We start from the raw sequence: 15680 nt of genomic DNA, 5'->3' as shown, positions 1-15680 counted from the left end.
AGGATTGGTACGCCATAAGGTTACAACAGAGTACTTCATATTACAGGAGCTGAAAGACACCCATCAGTTTTGCACCTCTGGACACAGCTCTAACCCCATCTTAGTCCTGAGAAACAGTTGGTGGGCTGCAAGGCCAACATTTAGTGTCTGCACAAAACCTCAGTTCGCTCACAGCTGAAGCTGGGCAGACAGCAGCCCACATGCTGCCTGCAAGCAAAGCAGCAGAAGCTGTGTTTGCTGGTGGTGAAAACACCATTAAATGCAGGTTGCAAGGAGAGGCAAAGTGCACTGACCTGATCCAGGTTACCCATGTTTGACAACTACAAATTGGGATGAGAAAGTGTCTTTTCAAAACCCTGTTAACACATTCACCTTTGAGAGTTTTCAACAAAAAGACAAGGCAGGAATGTTACAGGGTCAAACTCCATGTGTTTGCTTGTTCTTTCTTAAGACAAACCTTCATTGATTGACTGTAGGAAGGGTGAGAGCTGAGCACAACTGATGGAGGAATCCCTCTGCTAACATTGCAACAGCCTCCCAGCAGAGACTAATGACAATAGACAAAGCTCTGCCAAATATTCCCTGTTCTCTGCCTGATGCACACTGACAAAAACCAGTCTGAGGGGCTCCTGGTTCCCTACCCCTTTTAGAGTCAGGACGTTCCTCAGGTAACAGAACTAGCAGTCATGTGGTAGGATTTTGAAGGAGTGAAAGAACATGCATGGCTGAGATCATGCTGTGAGCTTGACAGCCAATCCAAATGATAGCTACCTGGAGCTGGGAGCCTCTCCACAACATAGGATCCTCTAGAAAGAAGAGCCTAAAAGTGGGATGAGCTTTCAATAACAGATGAGAAACCCAAACAGTGCTCTGGTCAGTATATTCAGCCATGAACAGACAAGGGCATTTTCAGAGGTAGCTACAAAGGTGAGGCTGTGCAGTTGGTTACCATTACTAGAGGGTCTCTGGGACTTAAACAAGCCACACCAGGCTAGCTTTCTGAGACGAGTTCTAATTGTGATAAGAACAAGTCAGGCCCACCTATGCTGGCCAGCCTACCAGCTCTAAGTGCCTGAGCAAGGCACTGATTCAGCCAGACTGCTCATATGAGCAAAGATTAGTCATGTACAGCCTGCAGCACCAATATTCCAGGGCCCCAGTGACTCTTTGTAGACTCAGGAGTCTCATCCTGCAATTATCACCACTCCATTCCCTGATGCCATCATACGAGCCAGAAGTCAAGGGAATCTCTGACCAATCATGGCATGGACTGGGGACTAGATTTGCAAGGACATTCAATCTTACCAGGGTTTCTTTTTTTGCTCTTAGCAAAGATCAGAGAGCACATCACTCCTGCTGTTTCCCCCAAAGTAGGAAGGGCTCAGAGAGCTAATGCCAGGACCAGCTGATTGACTACATGAAGAGACCCAAAACCCATATTCAGTAATACCCCGTCCAGAACTCTGCCAATCACACACCACTTCTTGGCAGACCTGAGCCAGCCAATTCTGTCTACATGCTTGTGCATGTACACAGCCACTGTCTGTACACCTGCAGTCCCTAACTCATCATGCCCAAGCCCAGCCAAGCCAGGTATCTTTTCTGAATTACATTCCTTCCCTTTCCTGCACAACCAGCATTGATTGATTGATTTGCCAGGGACTCACACACACACTTACCCACACTCTGTCCCCTGCTTCCCTTCCCAAGCAAATGAACTCACTTCAAGGTGGGGTCTCACATCTGTGCAAGTTGGGAAATTGTATGGAAACTGGGAGAGTGAATGGCCTTCTTGTGGCTTGCTCTCAGGCATGGTTTGGTGCCTGAATAACCCTCAGCTTAGCAGGCTTTCTGACAGTAGAGGGACATTCCCATCCTGTCCTTCATGTCCCCTTTCACAAAGATAGTTTATGAGAAAAGCTGAGATGATGTGAACAGTCACCTCCATCCACCCTTCCTGGCTAAAGGAGTTCTTACAAGCAGCAGAGATGTCTCCCAGTATCTCAAATATGTCTCACATAAAGCAGGCCTCTAGGTAAGGCTTTCTGGTAGCTGTCCCACAACTGCAGAGTCAAAGCCATCAGACCTGTCACTTGCACCAGTGAGCAAATGGCAGGTTTTTGTCTGAGGCTGGAGCAGTTAAACGTCACAGGCAGCGATGAGGTGAAATGCTCACTGGGGCATGGGAATGGTGGCATCCCACAGATGTGCTGCAGCACACTCCCACAGGCAGGGAGGAGGCAGCCTCAGCATGGAGCTGGGTAGAAGGGTGCGAGGTGTCCTCCCAGCAGAAAGATGCCTGCTCCTCCATTCCATCCCAACACACATCTGATGCAGTAGCAGACTACTCAGATGTGGTACAAACCTTTTGGATAGGGAAAAGACCAAGTGGACATTTTGCTTACAAGGAATTGCCGGCACTGTCTGGCATCATTCCCTTGTGGAGAAGTGGAAACAGGACCTAGGTTAGAGGTTCAAACATAATTGTAGTGCACAGCCAAGCATCCCTCCCCCAAAAGTCTTCAATACAACACATTTATTTTGTTGTGTGGAAGTATTGTACAGTACACATACATTACAAGCAGTTTCAGAGCCCAGAGATGTCATTCCTACTGCCTTTTCTGAATTTCAGAAGAGGGGCAAATCACTGTCTCCTTCCCCCATTTCACCTGAAAGGAAACAGGCCAGGAGAAGTCCAAAAACAGAGGCACTTGCTGACAGGACTGGAGATGAACCTTACTCCCAGTCCCCCACTCTTACCATTTGAGTCCTCTTTGCCTGCTGCTGGAAGAGAGAACCCTACTGACAGCTTTCCACAAGATCTCCCTCCTCTGAGAAACCTTCTGCACACCTAAACAGAAATCAGACTAAGGAGACTGCACAAACTAATATAAACCCTATTGCATTTTAATGGGACTTACCACCTCTCTCTGAGGGTCTGTGAAATATTTTGGGGTATTCTAGGCAGGGATGGGATTCTCTTAAATTCTTTAAGATTGTTTATGAGTCAAAGAGGCATTTGCTTCCAGCACAATCCCACAGAGTCTGAGTGGAACTTAACCTGCACAAATGAGGAAAAAAGGTATCTTTTCCTGCCTTTCCTGGCTCAAGGTATCATACACCTACTTTTGCTAAACCACAAAACAGTAGGGCTCTGGTACCAACTCAAACCTCTTTGTGCCACAGAGGAAGCTTACACTGTAAAAGAAAAGGACAGTGCAGTATGTAATACAGAGTAAGACCCAAAAATAGACAGAAATAGTCAAAAAGGCAAATGTGCCATGGAGAGCAGAAGGGAGGGTGGGAGCACCCGGGCCTCTCCCACCAGCTCATGTCAGTACGTGAAATGATGCATCCGTCTCAGGAGAGCAATGACCCAGTTCCCCAGCTGGGACCCCTTCAGCCACAGAAAGAATTCATATAAGTTGATCTGCCACAGGCTTAGGGCTTCTGTGAGTGAGATCTGGGCCTTCCTGTAAAATGAGTGACTCTTGCTCCTCTGGTACCTAGAATGAAAGAAACAGCTGCATTAGATCCAGCCAACCAACCCAGGAACCAACCCAGGAGAAAGGAGGCCTGTCCTACATCTTCTGCACAACTGACCCTTCCCAGGAGTGGGCAATATCCCCTATCTGGAGAATCCCCAGAAAGTAAGGATTTTCTCTAAGCAGAGCTTCTGAGGACCTGGGGACTGCCTTTCTTAGAATGAATCTGGCAGAAGAGACAGCCTACTCCCTTGAGAACTCAGTTCTCTTCCCACTGTGTGTAGTGATCCTGGGATATGGCATTCCTCTGCTTCTCTCCCAGCTTCACCTCAGCTCACAGTGACAGGTACACACTCCCATTGCTTTTCCTGGTAGCACACTTGTAAGAGTCCAGCAATCCTGACACACAGATTCCAGGAAAAGTATATCTCCACCTTTCTTTAGAAGGGGCTAATTCAGCCCAAGAAATAACTGTTATTTCATCAACAAGGATGAGGAATCTGAGGCAGAAGTGCATTGATTCGTAAGACTCACAGAACGAAATCACTTGTACAATTCCTGTTCCTGACTTTCAAGCATCAGTCTGATCTTTAGTCAGCCTAATTCCCTCAATCAGGCTGCAGTGAACTTTCAGATCTATGCTACTCACAAATACTGCCCAGTAGCAATGCCTCTAATGGGCAAAAAGCTCCTTCCCCTCCTCTGGGGGGACAAATACTAAACTCTTAATCTAAGGCCTCCAACTCTATCCCTGTCCCCAGCCCCAGGGTGACAGGTGAGGCTGATGGACTTAAGAACAGCACAGGCAGAGGCTGAGACGTAACAATGAGGGGAAGAGATCCACAGCTAATAGTAATAGGTCAAGAGGTTAAGTCAAGAGCCTTGTCAGGTGCCCTGAGTGGGGCCCTAAAAAGCCTTAATGGCCCTGACTAGCTTGGAACCACCCCCAACCCTCTGCTCATAGGCCCAGGAACCTCAATTAATCCCAGATCTGTACCTTCAGTACCTGCCTAAGCTACACTGGAAGAGTAATGGTCCCCAGCTCATGCCCTGCTGTGAAGCCCCATGGCCTGGACCTCAACTCACACATTGACCTCCCTTGCTTGACCTCAGCCCTACTTGACAACCACTGGACATAATCTACAGATTGATTTTCTGGTTTGTTCTTAGACATGCCCCATCACCAGGATGCTGCCTTAACATGTGGACTTTTGATTGAATCTGACCATCATCTCAGAGTCTGTCCTGCTTGCCTTGCTCAGCTGCAGTGGGACCCTGACAGGCCTGCTGTTCCTGGGATCTCCCTCATCTCCCAGACCACAGGGCCAGTTAGCTCCTACTGCTTCCTGTCTGGCTCTGATGCCTGGATAAGAGACTCACGTAGAAACAGCTCTGATGCAGCAGCGAGACATGTTGAGGAAGGAGCTGGCGCTGGCCCGTGTGTGCAGGGCTGACTCAATGCCCCTTAACAAGTCATTGGTCTTCAGCAGAAGCAGCATCTGGCGGGGAACATTGTTGAGGAGCTGGGTGATCTGGGGCAAGTAAGCAGCAGCGTTGGACCGGATCTCCATGTCCTGTGGCCAGCCAGGTCATGTCAGGGAGAAAGGAGAGAAAAGGTAAGAGTACATGGGAAATGCAGCTCCAGATGCAGCTGAGATTTGTTTTAACAGACCATGACACTAGGCCAGAAGTGACAGAGCTCTGTCCTGCTTTTCCTGCAGACACTGGGCACAGCACTCACAGCACAGATCACTCTTGCCATATCTCATCTGCCTCTTGGTAAGATAAGGACCTATTCCCTCACTGGCAGGATTAATAGCCTCTCAGGAGAACAGGCACTCACTGGTGTCTTGGTTCTTGGTCCTAGGCAGCCTGCAGCAACCAGATCTCATTACTGTCCTTGGAGACTTCTCACGTCATCAGCCCCAAAACTGGCAGAGCTGCAGGTAGCAGAATTGCTCAGGAAGGTGGAAGCACACTGCAAAGACAGCCAGGCTGCTTGGTCTTTGCTGCCCCATGCAACAGATAGCTCAATGCTATACTGGTGAAGCTGTTTTCAAGGCCTAGTTTAGTCCTCTGTCCTCAAGACAGTTCAGCAGAGGTGAGAAAGAATTATGCAGTTAAGCATCATGTTAACCCAAAAAATAAATAAAAAAAAAATTGATCAAATTTTCATCTGTCAGATCTAGATTTAAATCCTGTATGACAGCAGCCAGTAGCAGATAATTAAGGAAAGAGTGTATGTCCAAGGCAATCCTTCATTTTCTCTGGTTTGCCAGATTCCAACAAACACATTGTCTACTGTAAAAACCCAGTGATAACTTAGGGGCTACAGCCTGAGCCACTTAAGATGAACTCCTCTCCTAATTCAAGCCACCAGAACATGCAAGACAGTCATCCCTGCCTCTTCCCATTTTTAGATCTGATTTCCCCCCACCATCCCAGTAAATGTAGCACAGTGTAGCTGGGAGCTGATCCTATATGCATACCATGTCCCTACCTCTTCCTACAGGGGCTGTGACATGAATAATGACATGAAATCCAAAGAAATAATGAACATCTGAAATCTACAAAATCCAGGAGGACACATGCAGGGGGACAGTAAATAACTTCTTACCAGAAGTGGGAAATGTGTAATTCCTTTGTGGGAAATGATAGTCTTTAAGACTTCTCTCCTCTGGAATGAGGAATGGCTTATATTCAATGATGTGGGATCTCATACTCACTCTTTGTGAGCTTCAAACCCACTCAACCCACACAACCCACTCACCACCATGGTTGCTTTGCTGCTGACAAACAAATCTTTGGGTCTTCCTGCCTCCATCACTGATCAGATATACAAGCTCTCCTGAATGTTATTTTGTTCTATTATTTGTTGACAGAAAATTCCTCCCTGATTATCTCTTATCCGTTTTCCCAACCAGCTCCATCACAGAGCCTATGTTATTTTCCAGACGCAGGTTCTGTTTTCTATCTATTTTATTTTTAGCTCCAGCTGCTTGTCCACATCACAAAACACCCACATGATCTGTCTTCAGAACTGTCATTTTCTGTCAAGGGCAAAGCCTGTGTGCAGAGGAAGAAATAAGCTCTGCCACAGGACCTGAGAAAAGCCCCTTGGCTGCAGCTGCTGAGGCTGCTGCAGGATGCAGCAAAAGACATCATAAAATCAGATGAGATGAGGCTAGCAGCCACCCTGAGCAATCAGCTGCCTGGCTGTGGCTTAGGGCAGGAACAACTACACCTATGGCAATCCTCTTACATTTGCCCAGTGTGTACCTAAAGCTCTCCAGTAATACAAATCAAAACTTCCCAGACCATCTGCACTGGCATTTCACTGCTTTGCCACTAGATATGGCTTTTCTCATGTTTAGTTGAATTTAAACCCATGACTGTTTGTCCTGCTTGCAGTATTCTTTAAAAAACTAGAAAATCGCTCTGCAACTCTTCCTGACCTGCCTTTTCTAGATTTTTTTTCTGACCTAACTTGCTCAGACTTACCTCACGGGTTGCATCTGCTTGGCCACTAGTCCTTGTAGATGCCTACTGGACTTGCCCCAGCTCCATCAAACCTTTCTCAAGATCCAGTGTCCCAGACTGAGTACAACACTACAGATAAGATTTTGTTTCAGGAAGGTTGCTTCCTTGTCTCACAGGCTACTGTCATGTTGCTACATCCTCAGGCACACTCTCTAGAGCTCTGCACTGATGGTACCTGCTACACAGCACTCAGCTTTTGCTGCTGATAAAATCTTTCAAATTCACCTCTAAAGTAAGGGCAAGCAGCAGCTCATTTCCTAATGCCATAGCAAATCTGCTCAGCTCCCCATTATCTGCTGCAGGATTATCTAGTTTCAGCATTAATTGTGTCATGTAGGCAAAGACAACAGAGCTAGTTCCATACACGCAATTCAACTCAATGACAAAGTTCATTAGCACACAAAGAGTACCACATAGCTGCAGCTACACCTCTGGCATAACCTTCACAAGCAAGGTGGCAATAAACATTGCTCACTAACTCAGATTCAACACTGGTCTTGTAGTATTGAATTCAGCATTGTGCCAATTTGCTTTGGCGCCTCTGAATTTTTTTCTGGAGATTCCAGCTCCAGAACTCACTATATCAAGCACAGATATGTTAGATAGTCATTATATTATTTACGATGAGCAGGAAATTAACTCAGATAATTGGGAGGGGATCCATTACACAAGGTATCTGACCTCCTCATTGCTATGGATAATGGCAAGCCAGTACAGCAAATTCTGCCACATCCATCAAAATGAAGAAACCTTTAGAAGATAATTTCATAGGACAGTATTATAATGCTACCTAAATGAATTTCATCCTCTCTACTACAGATGTGTGCAGATAAAAGCAAACCATAGGATACAACACACTTCTGCTTACAGACACTTGTCCATTGGCTGACTCATGCCACTTTATGTTCTTTTCTAGAAACAGCACAGTTGGCAGGGCTGCTACTATTCTTAAGGTGGGGTATTGTGTGTATCAGGTGTGCAGGGAGGCATGAGAAGGATCCCAGCATGTGTGGATATGAAAGGGTGGAGAATGCAAGTGGCAATTTCCTAGATTTGTAGTGATTGAGTTGACAGGATCTGCAGTTAAGCAACCTTGACTCCAAGTTAATAGGGTTTTTGATTGGGAGGTAATTTCCAGGGGTTTTTAGGAGTTTATATCAGTGCTGATAGTCATTTACATGAATAGTAATAATGCATTATCCTTCTCATGTCTTTCCACCAAACCTTTATGTCTCCTGTACCTTATCCTAGACTCCTTGATGGTTTCTTGCACAGCTGCATTCAACATTTTTTAAGAAAAGGACAATCTACAAATGTTTCCCCAGCCAGAAACAGCGAACACTTAGGTATTAAAATATTATACAAAATTTAAGCAGCCCATGACAAGTGAATCTGGGGAAATTAAATTCAGCCACTATAAAACACACTGCAGAAGGAATCCTGGCTGTTTCTATCTCAGCTATCAGTGCAGAAATTTGCAGAAAGAGCTGCCAGGGGCTGCCCAGCACTGCTGCACTATCAGTGGTGCAAGTGATTTCAACAAAGAAAGGTACTGAGGAGAAGCAAGGGCACATGTTAAGGAAGGACACACAAGACCTACCTCGCTGGCAGAGACTGGTGACTGGTCAATGCCCCTGTTGACAGATTCCCAAGATCTGGCAGTCAGCATGCAGGCAAAGAGAGGATACCAATCCCCTGCCCCAAGGCGCCGGCTGTACTTCTGCACCCTCTTCATGTCTGCCTTGATGAGGGCCTGCCAAAGGCGGCAGTAGTCCATGCGGAACGACTCGCTCAGCACCTGGGAAGGGAGACATGGTCCCCAGAAGCACACAGAGGACAGGAAACAGGGGGAAAGTTTTGCATCCCTTACCTGTGCCCTATCCTCCATTTCAGAGTCAAAAAATATCATTGGAGGGTTATGGAAGTAATAGGAAAAATGTATTCATATGTACTTAGAGGGGCAAGGCTGCAGCCTGACGCCCAAAGGCAGCTTCACAAGACCCTGGAAGCCCCCCATACCTACATACCTGGTAGAGCCCATGATCCAGGAGGATAATGTGAGCCTTGCCAGACGTTGGGCACTTCTTCACTAGCACGTTGCCTGGGTGTGGGTCACAGTGCACAAAGCCATTCACAAAGATCATTTCACTGTAGAGCTTCCCCAGGTTGCGAGAGATCTGTGAGGAGACAAGAGATGGTCACACACTGCCACCCACAGTAGGGTGCCTGCCGGGGAGGGGAGGCAGCCTCTGTGTGACAGCCCAGGAAGCAAGGGTCTGTACATACTGATATCCCCACACAGGGTTCCTGCAGCCCCTAACATTGATGGAGGCACAGGGTGGCCAGGGCATTCAGGGAGCGCCATGAAGGTGTTTGTGGGATCCTGGGTTATTTAAAGACGCTTGTCTAGCATAAAAAAGAGACAGTACCTGTAGGTAGGAATGGGGTTTCTGGTAATGAGGAGGGAAGTGGGACAGCTGATAGTGGTAGATGTGCATTCACAGGGAAGGCATGGAAATTGCTGCTGGGGTGGATGAGACTGCTTGGAGGAAGACTCAGGTGTTTCCATCCATGGATGGCAACAGGACATGGTAGAGAAGGGGTGGGGAGAGACTCTGCTCGTCAGTTTGTCCACGAGAATCAACATGGGTCCCCTCTCCCCTCCCTCCATCACACTGTCCCCCACTATCCCTCTTCCCTTCTTCAGACCCATGTTAATCTGATTTGCAATGTCTGTGAAGATGAAAAAGCACAGAAAAGCTGTTAAAAACATCCTGTCACTGCTGTGTCCCTCCATACTACTGCTCCTTATCACCAAGAAATGTTATTAAAGTTAAAAAACTCCTAGGAGAAAGCTAACATCCCCAGGGCATGGGATCAATCCCTTGCCATGCACTAACACTAGCAGCCTTGGCCTGCCATCCCACCATCAGCCCTCCCTGCCATCCCAAAGAGGCACTGTGCTCCACAGCAGAATGCTGAACAATCAATTAAAGGACAGTCATTATAAATTATTCCAAGCATATCTCCAGACACACTCTGTAAGCAGCAAACTGGCAGCTGTCCCCATAAGCAGAGGTGGTAGAAAAGGTAACAGGGATAGTAATGACAGCTCATCCTGCAGTAAACCAGACAGACAAGAAAGGCTTGCTTTTATGCACCTCTGAACTGTGGCCACCTCTGGGAAGAGCATTCACTATGAATAGTGGCCAGGTAACTACAAATGAGGAGAAAGAACAAGAACCCATCCTGCAGCACACCAACAGGGACAGTGGTAGGATCAGGTGAAACAATCCTCTGTCCCTCAAGTGGGACCTGGAACCACTCCTGAATCACGTGAATGCTAGCCTGTCCCATGATGAATCACCCACACAGACAGAACAGCACAGCCCTGTGATCTTCTGTAGTGCAGCTTCCCTAACACCATGCAGGTGTTTTTAAGTACTTAAAGTTATTTTAAAGTTATTTTAAGTACTGACTGAGGGGAGTGATGTTTTCCTTCTGAATCAGCAGAGATCACCAGAGCCATGAAGTGACCCTTACATTTCTCCGTGATTGGCAAGCTCTAAAATTAGGTGGGACCAAAGTCCCAGGTGCTGTAATCTTATATAAGAGCTGAGTAGCCCTTGCTGACAGTCCAAGGACATGCCAAATAGTCTGCTTTAAGCCCATCACATCACTCATTCACAAAGCCTCCCAGGGACCCTTACATCAGAAGGAATGGACTCAGACATTATGACTGATCACAGCACCAACCCTGACACTGGTGCACACACCAGGCTAACCACATTTGGCCCTCACTGTCACAGCTGCTTGTCCTCCAAGGGCATGGAGAAACACAGAATTATTGAAAATGAGGACTTGGGGACAATCTGGGGCCCAACATGATGCCTCATACTTATTGAACACAAGTCTAGACAAGGGCTGGCATTTCTGCAAACCTATTGATTGGTCATTGTCCAAGTTTAGGACAAATTTTGGGAAAAAGACCTTTGGTGGGGGGTAGGGAGAGGAGCTAGTCAAAACATAACCCATAACAGTCATGGCTGAAGTGGTTGTGCAATCTCCATCCTTAGAGGTTTTACAGACCAGACTAGCTGACACCCTGAATAAGCTGGTCTGATCTCATAACTGACCCTGTCTTAGTAGGAGATTTGATAGAAGCCTTCCTGAGGTTCCCTTCCAAACCCAAATATCCCACAAAAACACCTCTCACCAGGTTATCAGTGCCACCCTCATTAACAGTATCTTCTGATTTGGCTGCAAGATGCAGATGCAGAGAATGTCCTCCCTCCAGAGTCCCCATCAGCAGAAAGGTGACTAAATAAATCTATGGTCATAGCCTCTTTCAGCCCATAATGCAACACAAAAGCAGCTTGAGATCCATCTTCCCATCCTCCCATGAAAACAGAGGGGTTGTAGCCCTGCTCAGACTCACAGGCTGGGTCATGGGTACAAGACAATGTTCACTGCAAGATCCCCATCCTCTCTCTTCCCTGCTGTACTTATATTCACCTATTCCCCAACATGCAACCTTGAGTATCTCCAATATCTTCAACTAAACTCTATGACTTGTCTAAGACATATGAATGTATTATTTCTGTACTATTTCATTAGCATGCAAAAGATATGTTACAGAGACTTTTGATGCAAGCATATAAACAGTCTTCACTTTTGGAAAAAATTTACCATGGTGCTGTAGTGCACAGTAAAGTATTTTCACACCATTTTGTCTGTTGTCATACCTCTGAAATAGGATACAAAATAAATTAAGATAGAAAGCAACAATACTGTCAAAATTCTAAACAAAATAGGAACTTTTTACACTCTAGGTCTTAAAGTGTAGTATGTGAATATCTACCTATCATTATAATTCAGACAAAGGGAGCTCATGTTTCTTGAGAAAAAGTTTAAGGAAAAAAATGAAACCTTTATATACATTAATTCTTCAATATTGTGCCTTGTCACTTTGGGCCCTTATTCCACCCTTATTGAGAAGGCCACTGGATAAATAATATCTACAGAATTCACTTTGGAAGAACACAGTTAGGTGAAATGAGAAAACAGACTTAGGAAAACCTCTGCTCAGGAGAAGGGAGGAATTCAGTGTGCATTTAGGCTATGTAAGACCTCAGGGTGAAGGTGCATCACAAATTAGAAGAAAGGTTGCAATCATTTACAGAACCAAAGACCACAGTTAACACACAGGCTTTTTGTTATGACACAGAGAGGTCATCAGTTCTTTCCCTGTTTATCATCCAACAAAACAAGGTCTTTATCATCACCAGTGTCCCTCAGCATTATTCTGCTGCACACTGTAAAAAAATAATAATCAGTCTTGGAATTCTGCATTCACTTCCAGACACCTCATTAACTCAAGAGATGCAGACTACACCGAGGGAGTTCAGAGAAAGCAAATAAATGAGCAGGATGCAGGAGGCATTTACTTGGGAAAAAGATTCAAAGAGCTGAAGATTCCAAAGCTGGCTAAGGAATGGCAGAGGAGGAACAGTCTACCACTTAGGAGGTTTGAATAGCAAGGAAGCAGAAGCACCTGTAGTTCTGTATGTGCTACAAGAAATACAACCAGGCAAAAGTGGGTGTAATCACGAATGGCATAATTTAGGCATAACACATAAGAACAAAAACTATGCTGATCAGCAAGCAGAGCTTAGCTTGATATATCAGGATGACATCAAACTCTGGGTCTGTCACGTCCCTGCCTATTGTCAGAAGGTGTGTTATTGCCTAAACAAAGTTAAATTTGCTTGTCTGTGCTGCAGCAGAACATGATGACTACAGTCACCAAGTGAGCCTGTGGCCTTACCAGACAATGCAAATACCAACCTGCCACTGCCAAATTAGGTGACATTACTATGACACTGTGTTAGGCAAACCACACATTTTCAGCCCAATGTTTTAATTTTGAAAAAAACTCAGATCTGAGGAATAAACAGATTGCTGACAACAAGCAAACAATGGAGTGACAGATACATGTATAACAGCCGGACTTGGGAATAACTCCTCACCAACCTAAGCGTGTGAAGTGCTTTTTACTTATGCAATCTGGCAAGGATGTTACATGTCACAAACTATCCTATGTGAGTTACAAACAAATACAGAAGAAAATAAGAATGCATTGCAGACATTGAGTGTTGCTATTGTACAGCATCACATAGTCCTGTAAATTAATCAAGTTCACCGGAAATATGTAAGACAGAAAGTATGACTTTGGCAGTTGTTCCAAAAATTTACCCTTTAGATGGTCAGAAAGTTTCCCCTAAATTCCAGCCTAATTTAAATGACATTCGGTTTAAATAATTTCCTTAGCTACCATAATCCTAGAGTTTAACTAGTTCTGTTCCTCCCCAGTATTTACTACCCTAATGTGTCCACCAGTCAGACATGAATCAGCATAAAACACAGCAGAAATATGCCCCACTTTCTACAGGATGCTCCTTTACCTGGTGTGGCCTAGGAGCCCACCTGGCTTTCTCAGCTGCACTGCACAGGAAAGACACACATCCTGCGACTAATATCCTGAAGTTAATTCTAATATGGCACTTCCCTCCAACAAACTCCCAGTACATTTAAGAAACTCTTCTCATTAGTTTTCAAGCACATGACTTTTCACTTGACATTGCTCCATTTTATCCCTTTCTACCACTTCAGTCCTCAAAGCCAACAAGTGCTATTGCTACCATGGCCCTCCTCTACAATGTCAGACCTTCCTGCTTGGTGCCATCAACAATCTCCTTGGTACAGTTCTGTTTGTGTTGAGATCATCACCCATTTGTTAAATGAGATCTGTTTGAAGAGCAAATCTCACAAAACTCCACTACAGTAACTTCTCTCCACCATTGCCTCTATGAGTTTCTTACCTACTTTGCAATTTCCCTATTAATCCTCACTTTTTTTAATTAACTGAGTCATACCCAGTGTACCAAATATTTTAACAAGTACACCTACTGCATTTCTGTCACCTAACTCAGAGGATCTCAAGCTGTAGTGCAGGTACCAGCAGCAATATATTTCTTCTTGTATATGTACACAGCCACAATATGTTGCTGCCATCACTTTTGAAAGCCTAGACAACCTGTCACCCTTGCCCCTGTAGGCTACTCTCCCCTCAACAAATCAGCACACCCACTGACAGAGCAACATGAACGTAACAAAACTCTAGAAAGTTCATCATAAGTATCTTTAAAAACACTAATACATAAGAGTTAGCAAGAAACCTCTCAAAAAAGAAGGAATGCATGCAAATTTGAGCTTATGAGTATTCCTACAGTAAAAAGCACTTATATCATCCTCAGGGGTAGCATGACATAATGCAATGTAGCAAACTAGCATGGGTTATCTGGGGAAAGTCACTGATAGTTTCCTGGACTTGTAAGCAATCTGGAATGGTTCTGGCTCCATGCCTCTAACTGTTGTGAAGAAGAAAAGCAAAGAGAAAAATACTGTGTCATGGTCCTGTAGAGATGATCTCACTGCCTGCCCCTGATAAGTCCTAGATGAAACTGCCTGATAGGGCATCATCCCTTCCCATCCCACCTCCATCTGTGACTGTCTCTTTAGATCAGGAGCAGATACTAGTCTCTGGCCTTAATTTGGCTGTAATATTTGCCAATTATTTTAAGAGATGGCGACACTAACTTTTATTGATCTCATTAAAAGTAAAGGTCGTTGTGCAGCTCATTTCTCAGGGCTCAATATTACCTCCTCCGGCCAAAATAATAACATTGATTTTGGAACCTTAATCGAAGGTTAATTGGATTGAAGACTGTATTGGGTTTTTGCTTGCTTTCATTGTTGTTATTACAGCCATTGTCTTAAGGTTTTGCTTAATCCTGCTAGGGCAATTCTGCCCAATTAAACTGGTGTCAAATTAGCAAAGGGTGTGGAGGGAGAATAGCCACAATTTGAAGCCTTCTCTGCCTCTGCTCTTATGGCTCTTATCCATAGTAGATAGGGTGGTCACACAAGAGATCTGATTTCACACTCTGTCCTTTGTGATCCAGTTGTGAGGATCAAATGTGTTCTCTTAGGCAGTACTATTACTATGCAGTGATCTAGGATCACAGCAAGCTGATGTCTGCACACACTTGATGTCATTAAGATACAGGAGTAGTTTATAGGACTCCTGGAGTGAAGTCCTAGCATGCTCTGTACTCTCTGTTGGGGACTCAGGAAATTATTTTCATGCTCAATGCTCCATCTTCCATGACATATAAGTGGGGAGAAATACTCTGACTCATCCACCCAGGGAACTGAGGGACTAACTCATTGAATTTGCACAGATTCTCAAAAGGACACAGTAAAAAAGACTAGTCCTTGTTTTTTTTTACTGTTTCCTGCATATCTGTCAGACCCAAAATGACCATGGGGACCATTTCCCTTAGCTTTAAATGCAATTGTATTTCCTTGGATTTAATGTAAAGCATCTTGTTGAGACTTAAACAATTGATTGACATTGATTCTCAATATCAACTTTCAGTAAGAAATAGGTCTGTGTGTAATTTAGCTCTTTTGCCTGGTGTCTGCACACAGTTCAAAAGCTGAAAATACTGGAGGTCACTATTCCTGCTTATCATTGCCTTGTGAATTTCACTAAGCTTCTGACAAGATGAAATGTAGGAGAATCTGTAAAGA

The 15680-nt window shown here is 44.9% G+C and overlaps 1 protein-coding gene across 3 annotated transcripts in view; it reads right to left on the bottom strand.

The window, feature by feature from the left end:
- Positions 1–2519: 2519 nt before the first annotated feature.
- Positions 2520–15680, bottom strand: part of ADCK1 (aarF domain containing kinase 1) — a 72890-nt gene continuing 59729 nt past the window's right edge. For all 3 annotated transcript variants that reach the window (XM_079308560.1, XM_079308558.1, XM_079308559.1), the window contains 4 exons: positions 9053–9202; positions 8626–8823; positions 4866–5059; positions 2520–3506 (listed from right to left, as the gene is read on the bottom strand). In XM_079308560.1, coding sequence (XP_079164686.1) covers positions 3335–3506; positions 4866–5059; positions 8626–8823; positions 9053–9202 — 714 coding nt within the window. In that variant the 3' untranslated portion in view covers positions 2520–3334. The remainder of the gene's footprint in view (positions 3507–4865; positions 5060–8625; positions 8824–9052; positions 9203–15680) is intronic.

This window comes from Erithacus rubecula, assembly GCF_903797595.1.
Source record: "Erithacus rubecula genome assembly, chromosome: 6".
Taxonomy (NCBI): domain Eukaryota; kingdom Metazoa; phylum Chordata; class Aves; order Passeriformes; family Muscicapidae; genus Erithacus; species Erithacus rubecula.
This window is presented reverse-complemented; position numbering and strand designations above follow the sequence as displayed.